General features: G+C 43.7%; 1 protein-coding gene across 2 annotated transcripts in view; it reads right to left on the bottom strand.

Annotated features, from left to right (window-relative positions):
• LOC121689431 (B-cell receptor CD22-like) overlaps positions 1-15,739 on the bottom strand; it is a 41,087-nt gene extending 25,348 nt beyond the window's left edge. For both annotated transcript variants that reach the window (XM_042069252.1, XM_042069253.1), the window contains exons 1-4: positions 15,701-15,739; positions 8,785-8,820; positions 2,655-2,921; positions 107-439 (exon numbers count right to left, since the gene is read on the bottom strand). In XM_042069252.1, the coding sequence (XP_041925186.1) occupies positions 107-439; positions 2,655-2,921; positions 8,785-8,820; positions 15,701-15,734 (670 nt within the window). In that variant the 5' untranslated portion in view covers positions 15,735-15,739. The remainder of the gene's footprint in view (positions 1-106; positions 440-2,654; positions 2,922-8,784; positions 8,821-15,700) is intronic.
• Between the last annotated feature and the right edge of the window lie 271 nt (positions 15,740-16,010).

Raw genomic sequence — 16,010 nt, 5'->3', positions numbered from 1 at the left:
CAGGTTATGACACAGTCTGACATTTTAGGACAAAACAGCAGCTGTGTCCTGGGCAGTTTGTTTACAGTAAAACTAATCGGCATTGCAATAAAAAAGTGTACATCACCTGTGATCCAGAGAGGCTGAGGTTGGCTGAACTCTGTGTGATAGGCTGGCTCTCCTCTCTCTGCTCTGCACACATAAACCCCTGTGTGTCTAAGAGCAGCAGGGCTGAGAGTGTAGGAGCCTCCAACTCCTCTGATACTGTCTGAGAGCATCTCTACATAATATCCTCTGCTTTCATGAGTCACATGTAACAACTCAGGCCTGTAGGGGGCAGTTTTGTACCAGTGGAATCTCCAGTCTGTAGTGGAGCCTGTAACCTCACAGCTCAGAGTCACTGAGTCTCCTTCAGTCAGCCAGGTCTGTGGAGGTCCTCTAACTGCTGGCTTTGGTTTTTCTATTTGTGATTAGAATATTTTCATATTAAATGTTAAAGACTATGCCATAGGCATGTGGAGAAAATATACTGTAATTATTACAAAAAAGGAAAATGACTCACATTGCAGTCACAATACTGTAATACAGTTTTTCACAATAGCTAAAACACTAAATTCTCTGAACCAAATTCTCAGTTGCCTGAACACATTTCTTGAATCTATCACTCTTTTGGCAACACTTTAACAGATTTCACATATACAACACAATTTGCAGATATGAGACTCAAATGACTCAATGGACAGAAATGATCAGTGAGGCATTCAGAGTACATTATACATACCCAGCTCTTATTGTACCACTACACCGCTGATGACAGTGTTCCAACGGGTGTAATTTCCAGTACAGAAAGTACAGAATGCAGTAGAATGCAGCCCTCTAAATTGTACTAGGCTACATGTGAGAAAGAAGTGCCAACGTAGGTGCTCCTCTAGTGGATAAAATGTGATGCAGTGAAGTAAAAGGCTTGCACCAATTTAGGAAAGTTTCCTAATGGATCCACTGCAGTGGAAAATATGTGGTAGGTGCCTTTACAAAGGCATAAACTTGAGGTTCCCTACAGGTGCTTTTCTGATGATACAGAAATATTAAGTGCCCTCTTAGATAGTACTGTGCTAACTGCGGCACGACTATGAAGTGTCCTTGCAATGAACAAATCCCAGTTTAATGAGATGTAGTGCCCTAAAGTCTTCCCTGCCATGCACCCTCTACAGAAGGTTTTCCCAAAGTCAGTGCCATGACGTGAGTTTAGGGTGCCACCATAGACTGTATACAGTATATATATATATATATATATATGTAAGGGATAATGTATAGAACGCCGGTCATTATGGGGAAAATAAGTCCCGAGAGGGCGAACCGGACCCCGACGCACCAGTAGAGGGGTCTTGTTTCGCCCTAAAGGGACTTATTTTCCCCATAATGACCGGCGTTCTATACATTATCCCGCTTATTATACGGCTACTTGCCAAAAGGAAAAAATAAACTCCATGATATGTCTCTTTACACTTATTTGTTACCGTTTCGTCGTGGCTTTTGCTGAGAAACAAATAGTTCGCAACACACGCTGAACTTGAATCAAACATTCTTTAGAACACAGCTGATTAACCGTCTGCTTTCACTTTTGAATGAAATTCCAAGCGCAAACTCCGTTGCCATTGACAGCGGTCATTCTTGTTTTCAGAGGTCCTTCCCCAAGACATAATGACCGCTAGAACTTTTGGAAATCCCATTCAAGTCAATGGAGCATTCCACTTGCATTGTGAAGAGCCGTATAATAAATATATAGCCTATATACAGTCTATGCAGATCAGGCTAATATCTAGCTGACATTTTGATGTTCTCATCTGCACTGTCCATATTTTCATTTTCAATGGGCACTTTAGGCCAGGGCATTTGGTGTTGCAATAATAACATGAGCAGCCATGTCACTGCAGACCCTCACCCCTATCTCTGTCACAACGGAAAAGACAGTCATGTAGGAGGGCAGAGATGTGGGGTCTCTCACACGGATGATGTGATATGTCTTAATTGGCCCCTAAATTATATACCATGGGCCATGTTATTTACCCCTGAATGAGGCCCCTCAGTCAAATAACACAGTTCATGCTGTGATGTGATAATCATGTGTGATATCATGCTTTGTAATTGACATCTTTTTTCACATTGCCATTCATTTTTTGAAACATTCTACCCTTTTATCAAAACTGTAAACACAATCCTCCATTTTCCATACTTCATTTTTTTCTGGATTTCTGGAGTGTTTATACCGGATCTGTGTTTGCATATTTAATACGTTTCATACACGTGTTTCAACACTGCATTTCGGTCGTTGCTTTTACCTTACCATTACCTTACGCATGTCAGTTATGTATCCACCAGCTGCCTGCCTGCAGCCTACTTCCAAAACTCCAAAGCTGCTTGCTGTCAGATTTGGTTCCGAGGGCACAAGTTCAGTGTATCAACAACACTCAATAAAAGTTTATGTGATGTGTTAATCAATTAAATTCCCAACAATTTCACAACAGCTAGTTCACTTTTCAAAAGTTAACTTTTGTTACCTCACCATTCTCCATTCCCCTTCAAAGACAGCATAATTCCATTCATTATTTTGTCCTGCCAGAAGATCCAATTGAGTCTTCATGCTGTTACACAAACCAATTTCAAAATTGACTCACCTTTGCACTCAATGTGACTATGCTCACTTAAAGATGATGTCTGGGGACGGTCCTTCCTCTGTCCAGAGCACTGGTATTGACCAGCCTCTTGTGGGAGTGTGATGGTGATGGTCTCACTGTTTCCACCTGGAACTGGGCTGTTGTCTCTGTACCAGTAATACTGACTCCAGTCTGTGTACTTTGCTACTTCACACCTCAGAGTGACTCTCTCTCCAGAGTAAAAAGGACTCTGAGGAGACACCACCACCACTGCAGCTGTAGGGGGAGCTGTGGGAGTAAAGACATACTAAATGGCAATACAGCGAATATCAGCACAGTGAACAAAGTTTAGTGATGTTTAGATGATCAGTACATTTAATCAGACACAACCAAGCACACAAAGGTCTTCTCATCTATGTCTTTATACCTAAAGACATGGCTTCACTAATTAGATTTTAAAGTTTAGTCACGTTTAGATGATCAGTACATTTAATCAGACAAGCACACAAAGGTCTTCTCATTGATTTATTTATACATAATAATTATAATAAGATTTTAATGTGTGTAATGAGTGGTTTCAGTACATTTAGATTTGTTTCATGCCCTAATGGTTAACTGTTTAGTGCCTAACACAAGTGACGGTGGACATTGTATGCACTTAGAGGAAAGTGAGATTCTGCACACAGTGTCCACACCCATTACATCATATCAGTGAAACAGCACCAACAATATATTGGTAGGGTGTCAGGCAAGTGTGATGTATCAAACATCAGAAATACCTTCTGTGGATCCGATGCTGATTTCTGCACTCATGACTGATTTCAAGAGGGGAAGAGTGAGAGAAAAGCAGTAGAATTTTAGAGAACTCTTTAGGAAACCTTGCAGAGGAAATTCAGAAAAAAATCACATATAATGTGCACCTGTATTTTCAAACTCTCTATGTCACACACACACATGCGTGAAAACACACTCACGCATGCACACACACACACACACACACACACACACACACACACACACACACACACAGCTGTGCACTAGTCAACATCTACAGGTGTGCTATAGTGTCAATCATCCCATACTGCATCACGCAATGGAACTGCACTTACACACTTACTGCACTCTGGAGAGCAGGAAGGCCTTCTACTGTTTCATCAAAACTACAAAGAGAATCATCAGTTCACTGCTCCCATCTCTGGAGGAGATCCACAGAAGCCACTGCAGCAGCAAAGCCATGAACATTTGCATAGACCTGACCTACCCTAAACACTGCTTCCTAACTCTTCTGCACTCTGGCAAGAAATGATAGCTTCAGCGAAAGTTCTACTAGGAAGACTCGTAGTGTAACTTACTCCTCCCATGCTTACACGGAGCCAATCTTAGCTTTGCCTACTTTCGGGAAAGCCCTGCAATCTGATCTTCACTCATTCAATCAGTGCTAGCCTATAGGAATTCAGTGGGCTCTTTAAATACGTACCACCTAACACTGCTTCTGCTTCTCAGTATGCTGATAATGCCTTCAATTCACGATAACCTACTGCCGGGTCGCCGTCCTCGCGCAACTCTGTTGCAGGCCCATGTCGTTTTCGGCAACAATTTCTCAAGCTTCAGCGTCTGGTTGGTAAGGTTATCGTGCTCTCTCTTCCCAAGCTCCTCGAGCTGGGCTACACTCTACCCACAGTCATGCAACCTGCTTGCCAACGATATTCGGCGGGCAGCAAACAAACTGACTTGTCTGACACGGTTTAACTTTCACTTAAGCCTCCTTACATAATTCCTGCTGATTTTATAATCCTTGCGATTTGTGCTGTAAATTCCTGGCCTGCACCACGCTGCCGTTGAACCCAACCCTGTATTAAGACCTGTTTAATTGATGTTCTACACTCACTGTGGTTATCTCGATGTCTACCTTGGTTGAGCGTCGTCAAACCAGTTGTCTTTTTGTGTAGCCTCTTAATTTGCCTCGCTGCTCGTTGGGCTGCATAGGCTTTAGGCTAGGCTACTCGTCTGCTGGACCTTCGGTTCAGGTATCACTCCTTGCGCATGGCCGCGGGAAGCCAGTTCATCGTTGCATTCATTTAATCATCTGGGATTGCGTCCCATACCTTCTGGTAGAAAGTCTACACGGCCTTCCTCGGGTGATTTTCTGCATGCACCTGCCGTTGCTCAAACTACTCTCAGCTACCGCTGATCTGTCATCTCCCAGGTATGCCGTGACGTCCCCGACGTTCTCAGCTATCTGGGTTCTCAATTTTGGGGGGTCTTACACCAAAGCTCGAACCAAAATGACGGCACGCCGGCCCATGGTCATCAATTGCCAGTATGTCACACAAGCTATTATCTAGGCAATAATAGGTGTTTTCTTTTCAATGCCCGTATTGTCAGTGTTCATGAGCTGACACCACAGTGTGGGCTCATGCCCACATGGTTGAGCTTTTAATTAAGAAGCTGTGTCATTTGTGTATGTAACATATCCTTCTAGCGTCTTTTGTATGTTTAAAATGTATTTTCTGATTCCATATCGTGTAGCCTACTGGGTTCCTAGGAATTCTATGGCAGGCCTCACTTTGCTCACTGCCCACCAGTGGGTCGCTTCAGCACTCTATATATCGGTGTTAATGGTTACCGGCTGTTCATGATTATGTCGGCAATTTTACATTTCGCTAGTTGTGGTTTAAGTGGTGGCCTATGCTGGAAGTTCGTTGATCACGACTACCAACGTAGCCGTTGGCTGGTTGTTTTACCGATGACAATGCTACATGTCGCCTGTAACCAGTCCTTCCTTCTCGCAGGTCAAACGGAGCGGTCCATCATCACTGGCAGACTCAAGTCTCCTTCAGGCCAACGCCGCGCCCTTCATGCACTCTCTTTAGACACAACGGGTCTCTGCGTGTCTGTGATTTCAGCCCATCTAGTCACGCCATCAGTCACATTGATTGCTGACTCGATTTGCCGTTTTAGCAGGATCCTCTGCATAATGTGTACTCTAATTTCCATTCTCCTATTTTGCCTTGGCTGTTTTGTTTTGGCAGATATGCTCACCTGAAGTGATCGCGCCAGGGAGGACGTGCAAGTTCCTTTTACATTCTCCTCCCAATCTTTAATTTGCTAACCCCTGCAGGTGCATCATGCCTCCCCTCTTCCGTTGAGGGGATGCAGTTCGTCAATGGAGAAGCAGTTCCACATATCACACTAACATCTACTTTCTTACAGGGATGGCAGTGCCGGTTCACGGAATCACGCAATCGCGTGGATCATGTTTCCAGTTCATACCGGAGGGGGTCATCCCTCAGTCTTCACAAATCTCCCGAAGGCCAGCGCTTTCGAGGATATCTCCTCTTGTAGCACGGCTTAAAACTAGCCTTCCTAATCCCAGCACTTATCACCTGTCTAGAACTAACACTTGTCTGTGTAAAACTCACTGATGCACTTTTCGTTATTGCGCTCTACCTTCTAAATTGTTTTTAATTGCACTGGCATTGTGGGAGAATTGTTTTAGCTTTAACCTGTTTGCTGTCACGTTGGTCTAGGTTGCCCTAGATGCTGGTTGCCCAGCTCACTGTCCAGGTTGCCTTGGTCGCCGGTTGCCCGGCTCATGACGCTCGTCTAGGTTGCCCAGTTGGTCCAGGTGGCCCTGGATGCCGGTTGCCCGGCCATCATGTCTGTCTAGGTTGCCCTGGACGCTGGTTGCCCAGCTCATGGTTCAGGATACCGCTATACGGTCAATGTTAACTGCCTGATCCCGGACTTCGATGCAATTGGATGACACTACGTCTGTCGTCTGTTTAGATCGCCTCTGGCCCGTTATACCAGCTTCACAGATATTGGTTCCCCGCGATGCAAGGGGCAAAAGTCACGTGCATCATACTCCTTGCCAGACTTGAGTCTCTCCCTGAGCAAACGCTTCCGTGAGAACTCTGGATTCCCAGGGTACATTCTCAGTCGCTTTGATTAAAAATGTCCTGGCCACATGGAATGTCACGTGAATGCACACCCCTCCACTCACTCAGGGGCCAGTGCTGGCGCATGACTAATATAATTTCTGCATCCAGTTGGGCGATATGTATTGCTTATTCTCTCCTCATTGATACCTTTACTCATTGTCTCTCCAGCAGCCAGTTCTAAACTGTCCTATCCTGCCACAGTGGTGCAGCTGGTATAGCGAGCTCGCGTTAAGTCATTCTCAGAGCTCCTTTGCACTCTGAGATGCATAAGCACCATGGTGGTGCCCCAGCACTCATCTGTTCGTTGTCTCGTCATATTTCAGTTACATATGTTCTTCCTCCTGTCACATACAGGCATGAATTGTCCTGAAGTCCTTTGTCTACCTCGCAAGGTCATGCTTCCCTCGCATTACTGATGCTGCTCATCTTATTTTGGGGGGGCTTTCCAAGAGCAGGTGCTAAGGCGTAGCACACGCATCCATCTTGACTTGGGTCTGCAGCTCAATGCATTCATCTCACTCTAGCCGCTGCAGGTGAGCTATCGAACCAGAACACACATCTGGCTTCACAAGCACTAGTCTTCTACAAAACTAGTCATAATGCTTATCTATCCTAAATATTAAACCACATGACTTCGATGTAAATATACTCAAGCACCCATATCAACTAACTCATTGCTCCGGTCCCAAGCATCTGCAACTACAAGCTCTATTCCCCTGCATTGATCCTGAGTACATTATGTTTAACCTTTTAACCCTAACCATGTTTTGCTTCCCTGGTCCCCGTTCACTACCTTAAACTACGGCTCACACTTTACCTGATTTTCAGCAGCCATCTAGCTAACGTGCTGCTTAAATGTAACCTCTCTTCAAAGAGGTTCACCTCTCACTCATTCCGCATCGGCGCAGCCAAGTCTGCCGGCCAAAAGGGCCATCCACGTCATCCATCAGGATGCATCAAACTAACTCCTCTTGACATTTTCGATGCTCAGAAGTTGCTCTCCCATGTTAACTCAGGTACCTCATTTTACCTTCACAAATCCTGGTGGCGGTGGTTAAATTCTGGCATTCGCCTTGCACTAATCGCTGAAACATATTGAGGCCCAGCATGCCAGTAGCTTGTGGTGATTTAGTCTCAGCCATGGGCATGTTGCCCTTTTCACTGGTTGCCCAGCTCGTTCGACGCTTATGGTTCAGGTCACTTCTCGCCGGTCGCCCGGCTCGTGATGCACGTCTAGGTTGCCCTAGACACTGGTTGCCCAGTTTGGTCCAGGTGGCCCTGGATGCCGGTTGCCCGGCCGTCATGTCTGTCTAGGTTGCCCTAGACGCTGGTTGCCCAGCTCATGGTTCAGGTCGCGTCGTACGCCGGTTGCCCGGCTCATGACGCTCGTCTAGGTTGCCCTAGACGCTGGTTGCCCAGTTCGGTCCAGGTTGCCCTGGATGCCGGTCGCCCGGCCGTCACGTTGGTCTAGGTTGCCCTAGACGCTGGTTGCCCAGCTAATGGTCCAGGTTGCCTTGGACGCCGGTAGCCCGGCACGTCTCGTGGTCTAGGTTGCCCTAGACGCTGGTTGCCCAGCTCGCATAAGCACTAAAGTCCAGGTTGCTCTGGATGCCGGTGGCCTGGCTCGTCACGATGTACTAGCTTGCTAGTCGCTGGGCGCCCAGATCGTGAAGTGCTTATGGTCCAGGTTGCCCTGGACGCCGGTTGCCCGGCCGCCGCATTGGTCTAGGTTGCCCTAGACGCTGGTTGCCCAGCTTCTAAATCCCACTAAAGCGAAAGCATGCTGCGGGCCCCACTACAACCCTAGGTTTATGGTTAACACCTAGCTACTTTAAAATTCTGTCGGCGTCCTGGCACAACGTCTTCACCCAGGCCCAGTCATGCTGTTTAATTCATCTTGTATGTATACTAATGTCTCTGCTCCTCTCAGAACCAGATTACTGAGTCACTGCCCTGACGGGCATCACTCATCCTTTTGGGGGTAGGCTCCCCGCCCCTGCCTTCATCCATCGGCAGGAGACGAGATCCGCTCATCGCTGGACGGATCCGAGACGGGGCCTACGCCAAAGACTGTTACCTATTCAGGACTCTATCATGCTTGCATCCAAGCCGTTCCTTTACTAATTAAATTGTTAACTGATTCTATTCTGTCTACTGAGTCTTTCTGGTAGAAATGATAGCTTCAGCGAATCAAACATCAGAAATACCTTCTGTGGATCCGATGCTGATTTCTGCACTCATGACTGATTTCAAGAGGGGAAGAGTGAGAGAAAAGCAGTAGAATTTTAGAGAACTCTTTAGGAAACCTTGCAGAGGAAATTCAGAAAAAAATCACATATAATGTGCACCTGTATTTTCAAACTCTCTATGTCACACACACACATGCGTGAAAACACACACACACACACACACACACACACACACACACACACACACACACACACACACACACACACACACACACAGCTGTGCACTAGTCAACATCTACAGGTGTGCTATAGTGTCAATCATCCCATACTGCATCACGCAATGGAACTGCACTTACACACTTACTGCACTCTGGAGAGCAGGAAGGCCTTCTACTGTTTCATCAAAACTACAAAGAGAATCATCAGTTCACTGCTCCCATCTCTGGAGGAGATCCACAGAAGCCGCTGCAGCAGCAAAGCCATGAACATTTGCATAGACCTGACCTACCCTAAACACTGCTTCCTAACTCTTCTGCACTCTGGCAAGAAATGATAGCTTCAGCGAAAGTTCTACTAGGAAGACTCGTAGTGTAACTTACTCCTCCCATGCTTACACGGAGCCAATCTTAGCTTTGCCTACTTTCGGGAAAGCCCTGCAATCTGATCTTCACTCATTCAATCAGTGCTAGCCTATAGGAATTCAGTGGGCTCTTTAAATACGTACCACCTAACACTGCTTCTGCTTCTCAGTATGCTGACTTTGACGTCCCCTCCACCTCCCCTCCAGCCACCTCTGCCAGCAGTCCACGTCCATCGGGCACGGTCTGCCTACCACATCATCTTCCTTCAGCCACCGCCACCAGTTGGTCCCCGTCTCGTCGTGGGGGGTAGGCTCCCCGCCCCTGCCTTCATCCATCGGCAGGAGACGAGATCCGCTCATCGCTGGACGGATCCGAGACGGGGCCTACGCCAAAGACTGTTACCTATTCAGGACTCTATCATGCTTGCATCCAAGCCGTTCCTTTACTAATTAAATTGTTAACTGATTCTATTCTGTCTACTGAGTCTTTCTGGTAGAACTATGGAGCTCTTTATGCTCACATCAGCAGGCTGAATATCCCCCAACCTCCCACCCCTGCCTTACCCTTAAAATGAACTCACCCTCTCAGCTAACTTCATATACATCAGCCCCCCCCCCCCAAGCCTACATGTTCTTATATGTATTACAGATAAATAATATAAATAATACATAAATAATATATGTATAATATATAGTCTGTGCAATATTAGTTCAAGTGCAATACTATGTAAAGGTATCCAATGCCTTTTTCCCCACTACTGGGCTCCACCTGCAGTTGTGGAGTATATGTATTTAAAACAACTTTCCTTAATTTAGGAAAACTGGAATTAAACTGATATTTGTTTTTGAAGTGATACTGAGGAATTAAAAATATGATCAAAGAATTCCACAGCACCCCTGGACTGGTGTACATGGCAGCCGTGGCCCAGTGGTTAGGGCTTCGGGCTTGTAACCAAAGGGTTGCCGGTTTGATCCCCGACCAATGTGGTCGGGGGAAGTAGTTAAGCACTGCTCTCCCATGCCCACATCCACGGTTGAAATGCCCTTGAGCAAGGCACCCAACCCCGCACTGCTCCCGGAGCGCCGCTGTAGCAGGCAGCTCACTGCTCCGGGTTAGTGTGTGTTTTACTTCACTGTGTGCTGTTTGTGTTTCACTAATTCACGGATTGGGATAAATGCAGAGACCAAATTTCCCTCACGGGATCAAAAGAGTATATATATACATATATATATATTAGAGTATGGCCTCCTGACACCATCAATTCTCAGCGGTTCATGTAACTTAACTAAGTTTCAGTAAAAATGTGTCAGAATGGGGAACATCTCACCATGCATGGATCTACGGGGTGGCAAAGGGTGGCAGCTGCCACCCCTGGGACACAGTCTTGCCACCCCATTTATAAATCAGATAATATTTTTTTAAGTATATTTTGTGTTCATACATGTTGGTCTGTGAACTGTGAGAAGGTGTGAAACCCGCACCAAACTCCTCTCAAACAGAAATCGCCGATTTAGAATCCCCTGCCCCCTAACAATGGTTTCACCCATCACAATCAGCGCAGTGACCCCCGCAAAATTTCACCATTGGCAGCAGGTGCATTCAACTAGGTGTCAACTGTCTGTACAACGAAGTGGTAAGTTTGACCACCAAGTCGAAAAAGTCTAAAATCATACCCATAGTTAGTCCATAATCAATTAACCTGGCAACAACCTCACTGTTAGTCTAAGTTATTTACATCCGCAAGACTTTGTCTCATCGAATTTTTCGGTCAGATCAGATAATAAGGGCATGCTTGTGCGTAGCTTAATGTTAGTCTATTTGTGTGTGTCGCTAGTTTATAAGATGTCAACCCGTTAATACACATGATAATTCAACATGGGTTCTCAAAATTGTCATGCATCCACTTTCCCAGCATCTATGACTATCCAATTTTGGTCGACATGTCAAATCAAACTAGGATATTAATCGGTGTCAAGCTGGTGGGGGTTGCGTTTTTCTTTTCCCTTTCTTTTCATAGCCTATATGGTGTAAATCAATCTACACAAGTAAAAGTACATTTACATGACTGAAATTCTACTCAATAACAATTAAAGTAAAAGTACTATTTTCAAACAAACCCTACTCAGAGTAGGCTACTAGACTAGACGTTTGATGATGTCAAAGCACATCACATATGAAGCTTAGTGCATGAGATGTAATTGCTTAGATTCCAGTTAAATCTTCCAGTTTCATTGGGTGGTAGATTTCAATCATTTGCTGGTAGATGAACCAACAAGCTGAGGCCAGCACAGGAGTTTGTGTCCTCAATAAATTAACATGTTGCTTGTTCACTCGAGGTTGTTTCTTAATAGGAGATTTATAAAGGTACTTTAATACAGTAACTACACATGTACTTCATTATTCACCAGTTTGTGAGTGAGTGAGTAGCCTAGATTGTGAACACAATAACATTAGGTCTTAAAAATGCTTGATAGCCTTACTTCAGGCAGAGAAAATGTCCAAAGTCCTTTTAGGCAAGTCCCTCCACTCAGCGGCCATATGGCAACGCTTTTTGGGCACTCATCGGGCATCCATCTCGGCAGAAATGCGCGTGCGCAAGGCTTCACGACACCAATCTACTGCAATCTTGCTCCAGCGGCGAGATCACAACACATGATTGGCACAATGTCTTCACAACACACCACATTATTGGCTCAATGTATTCACAAGACAGCACATGATTGGCTCAATGTATTCACATGTCAACGTTTTGCCGCGGAAGGGGTGTGATATGCGTAGATAACTGCCATATTGGCATTACAAACTAAGCCCATGCATTTCTATGGAGGATTTTTTGAGTGCTGTGTCTCCTCATTAGAAAGTCTCTGTTTAAGCCTTGCAATTAGCCTATGTATGGTGCTACCAACTGCATGACAGGCCTATAAATATTTGCCTAGTGTCTCTGGTATCTTATTTCACAAATTGTTTCAGTAATTTAGACTACATACTTGGAAAAGGCAGTTAGATAGTGTTGGATATTAATATTCTGTTTATCAACTAGTAGTTCTAGCCAATTATGCAGGGGAGATACCGATTCATAACATCTGACTAAATTCATCTTATAAGGGGTCTGGGGAACACTGTTTAGACTTTCTAAGCCTATGGAGTTTTTAATAATATTCAAACAAAGGTTAATCGGAATGATAAATACCGTTATTAACCGGTTATCTAAAATTGAAAATGACGTTTTCACTCCGGAACAAGTGAAATTGGTTTTGCTCCCATTTTCAGTTACGTCCTTCCAAAAACTGTGTTCGTTTCCGGTTTAATTTTCATTCTTTGAACCGTTTCTAATTCCTGTTAAAGATATTTGGCCTTTTAATTGTAGTGGGGGTTGAAGTAAAAACCTTCCAAAGAATTAAATAATTGAATTAGATACCCATACCCAGTACTTAGTTACTGTCCACCAGTGTGTGTGTTTGCATGTTTATTAGTGAGGTGGTAGATTAATAATTATATTCTTGTTATGTACATTTTAAATTGTTGTATTATAATGAATCCAAAAATAATGGTTTGACTAAGAAGGTACTTACTTGACTTACTTGAGTCTTTATTGAATCAGATGGAAATGTTTTGACAGTCACAGTCATGGTTATCATTGCAACAATCCTGCATTAGAATCTTGTTTCAATTTAAATAACCTAAATCTACTGATGGCTTATATTGTATGACTACATTTGTCCATATTCCCTCAAAACTCACTAGAAGACATCATTTGAGGGTGTTTTAAAAAAAATGGACCATAACCATATATGACCATACCCCCAAATCATAAGAATATTGTTTTAATCCAGATAACCTAAATCTATTGATGGCTTATCTTATAAATGTGTCCATATTCCCTCAAAACTAACTAGAAGAAATTATTTGAGGGGTCATTGTTGTAAAAAAATTATCTGGAGGAACATACCTCCAAACCCCCCTAAAATTGCTTTTTGACACTCTATAATTTAAGTACAGACTACACAGACTGTATAGTGATTACACAGAGAAAGAAATTCACATATTAAGACCCACATCATCCAAAACGCCAGCTACATCTCTGATTTGCCTCCCACCTTGTGTAATGTAGTGTAGAGAACAAAACATATTCAATGAAATCCGTAGAATTTTAAGTTTTGAATAATGTCCATGGCCCCCCTCCTGGAACCTCATGCCACCCCTTCGCCACCCCAGGAAAAAATCTCTAGATCCGCCCCTGCTAACACTATCACTTTGAACAAAGAGGGCACAGCGATCATTTCACACCACACCTCTTATGTGGCTTGCAGGCAACAGTCACATGAGCCCACGGCTGTGTCTCAGGTCTTTCATTGTTGTACCACTCCTGCCATTTTGACTCAAAGCTTCCAGACTCAGACTTCCCACTACAAGTTTGCTGTAAACCATGGCAATGTTGGTCAGAATACAGTGCTGACTGATGCTATTAGTCTCCATAAAAATATTGGATAAATCATGCTAGTGACATATAGTCAGTTAGTTTAAATATCCAACTTGATTGCATGTCTGCATCCTGACTCCGTCAAACCACATTCAATACCAATTTGTCTACCGATGCAACAGATCAACAGAGGATGTCATCTCCACAGCGCTCCACCTGGAACTCACCCACCTGGACAGTCCCAATACATATGTTAGACTGCTGTTCATTGACTCCAGTTTAGCATTCAACACTGTGATCCTCTCCAAGATGATCTCCAAGCTCTGGCAACTCACTCAGCAACTGGTTATGGACTATTATGGATTTCCTTACTAACAGACTGCCGCAGGGCTGTGTTTTGAGTTGCACAGTTTTAAAAATGAACGTTAAGGGTTGTGTATGCCCATAGCCAGCCACTCTGAAACAGTCAAAGGCTATTCAAAACTATTCAGAAAGTCGAGACAGGACCTATCGTCAAAATGTCGGTGTCCACCACTCTAGTTCATCCAAATCAAATCAGAAAAGGGACTCAAAGTGCTAAATACCGGAATTATCCTTTAACCAACATGGACTTGTGAGGATGCTTGTGCCCAACACTAAACTCGCACATGAGCTGTCATCTACCAATCAGCATGTAAAAACTGGTGCCGGAAGTGGCAACCATGTAACGCCATATTTTCTAAAATGTCAGCGGGCAAATGCCATACTAATTGGCTGAAGCTAATCCTCCAAATCCTGACCCCCTGGTCTACACAGATGTTTTCTGTATGTGACAAAAAATGTTTTAGCTTAGAATCTGAGTAATATCGCTTAGAATACCTTTAAACATATTGCCATTGTGGAATATATATTGAGACATCATGCACATTCAAACCACATTCAGTTCTTCAAACTATATTTTAGAGAAGTATAAGTTTAAGTTAATAGGTGCCTGAAAAAAGGGGAACATTTCACCATGAGAACACTGTGCAAATGTAATGACATCACCAGTGTGCATTACATTCACATCACACAGTTGGATCTCCAGTCCATCATTATGCAGTAATGCACATAATAGCAAGTCTGCATCACTAACATGAACAAAGATACAATGAAACCATGCTAAAACTGTAAGCTAAAACTGCCCTTTCTAGCAAAGACAAGATCTCACTGAAGCATGTTTAAAACAGGATGTGGTGGACACTGTGGATGTTCCGTGTGTAACTGCCTTCTCGGCTTCAGATCTAAAGATATGTGACAATTTACTCACAATTCAGGATTTTAAGTTAACAATGTAATTTTCTCACCCCTTTGAACATATGTGTGCAGCGTGCTAATCATAAACATATTTAATATTTAGCAACAACAGTCCTTGCTTGCACGATTGTGCATGTTTGGATTCAATGTGCGTGCTGAGGAGGTGTGTGTCCATTGAGACAGAGAGACAAGCAAGGAGGGGCTGTAAGGACGAGTTACAGTGTTTAAGTGTTCATCAAACCAAGCTATTCAGTTGTTCAGTTCATCCTGACTGGTTTTGAACTAAACACAGACCAACACAGATGCAGCAACATGGCTGGTGTGCATGTGACATAATTCAAGACTGCCATATAACTTTGATCTATGCCATCTTAGCTGCAACTTCCCAATTCCCAAGTACAATATGTTACAATTCTAATGACAAGCAAACTGTAGGGACATATGATGCAGACTCACACATGAGTATTTCAGTTAGTGAGAGATTCAATTAATGGCATCTACAGTACACAGGTCATCTCAACAGTGCATTTTACAATTCGTCACTATCAGAACAAAGCGCTCAAACAAAAACATACAATATATTGACATACACAAACACTGTATGTGTACATATACACATACAGTAAACTTGAAATAAAGTTATGCTTGTCAGACTTACAGAGCAGCAGAACAAGTTTCCTTGGCGGTCCCATGTTGTCCTCTCTATGTGTCTAAACTATTTCCTGTTTCTGAAATGTTGTCTCTTTATCTAACAGAAGTGTGATTGCACTGTTGAGGTTTTGTGCAAAAAATGTTCTCTCTTGAGCTCTTGCTATAAAGTAACGCATATACTGTACGTAGAGGTTTTGATGTCTCTATACCAGTGTTTCCCAAACTTTTTTTCTGGGGACCCACTTTTTAAAAATGATAGACCATCGCGACCCATTTCACTTCAGATCTAACTTTCAACCTGCATGCAATCATATTGT

The sequence above is a fragment of the Alosa sapidissima genome, chromosome 18 (genome assembly GCF_018492685.1).
Source record: "Alosa sapidissima isolate fAloSap1 chromosome 18, fAloSap1.pri, whole genome shotgun sequence".
NCBI lineage: Eukaryota > Metazoa > Chordata > Actinopteri > Clupeiformes > Clupeidae > Alosa > Alosa sapidissima.
The sequence above is the reverse complement of the archived record's forward strand: the minus strand, read 5'-3'. Positions and strand labels throughout refer to the sequence as shown.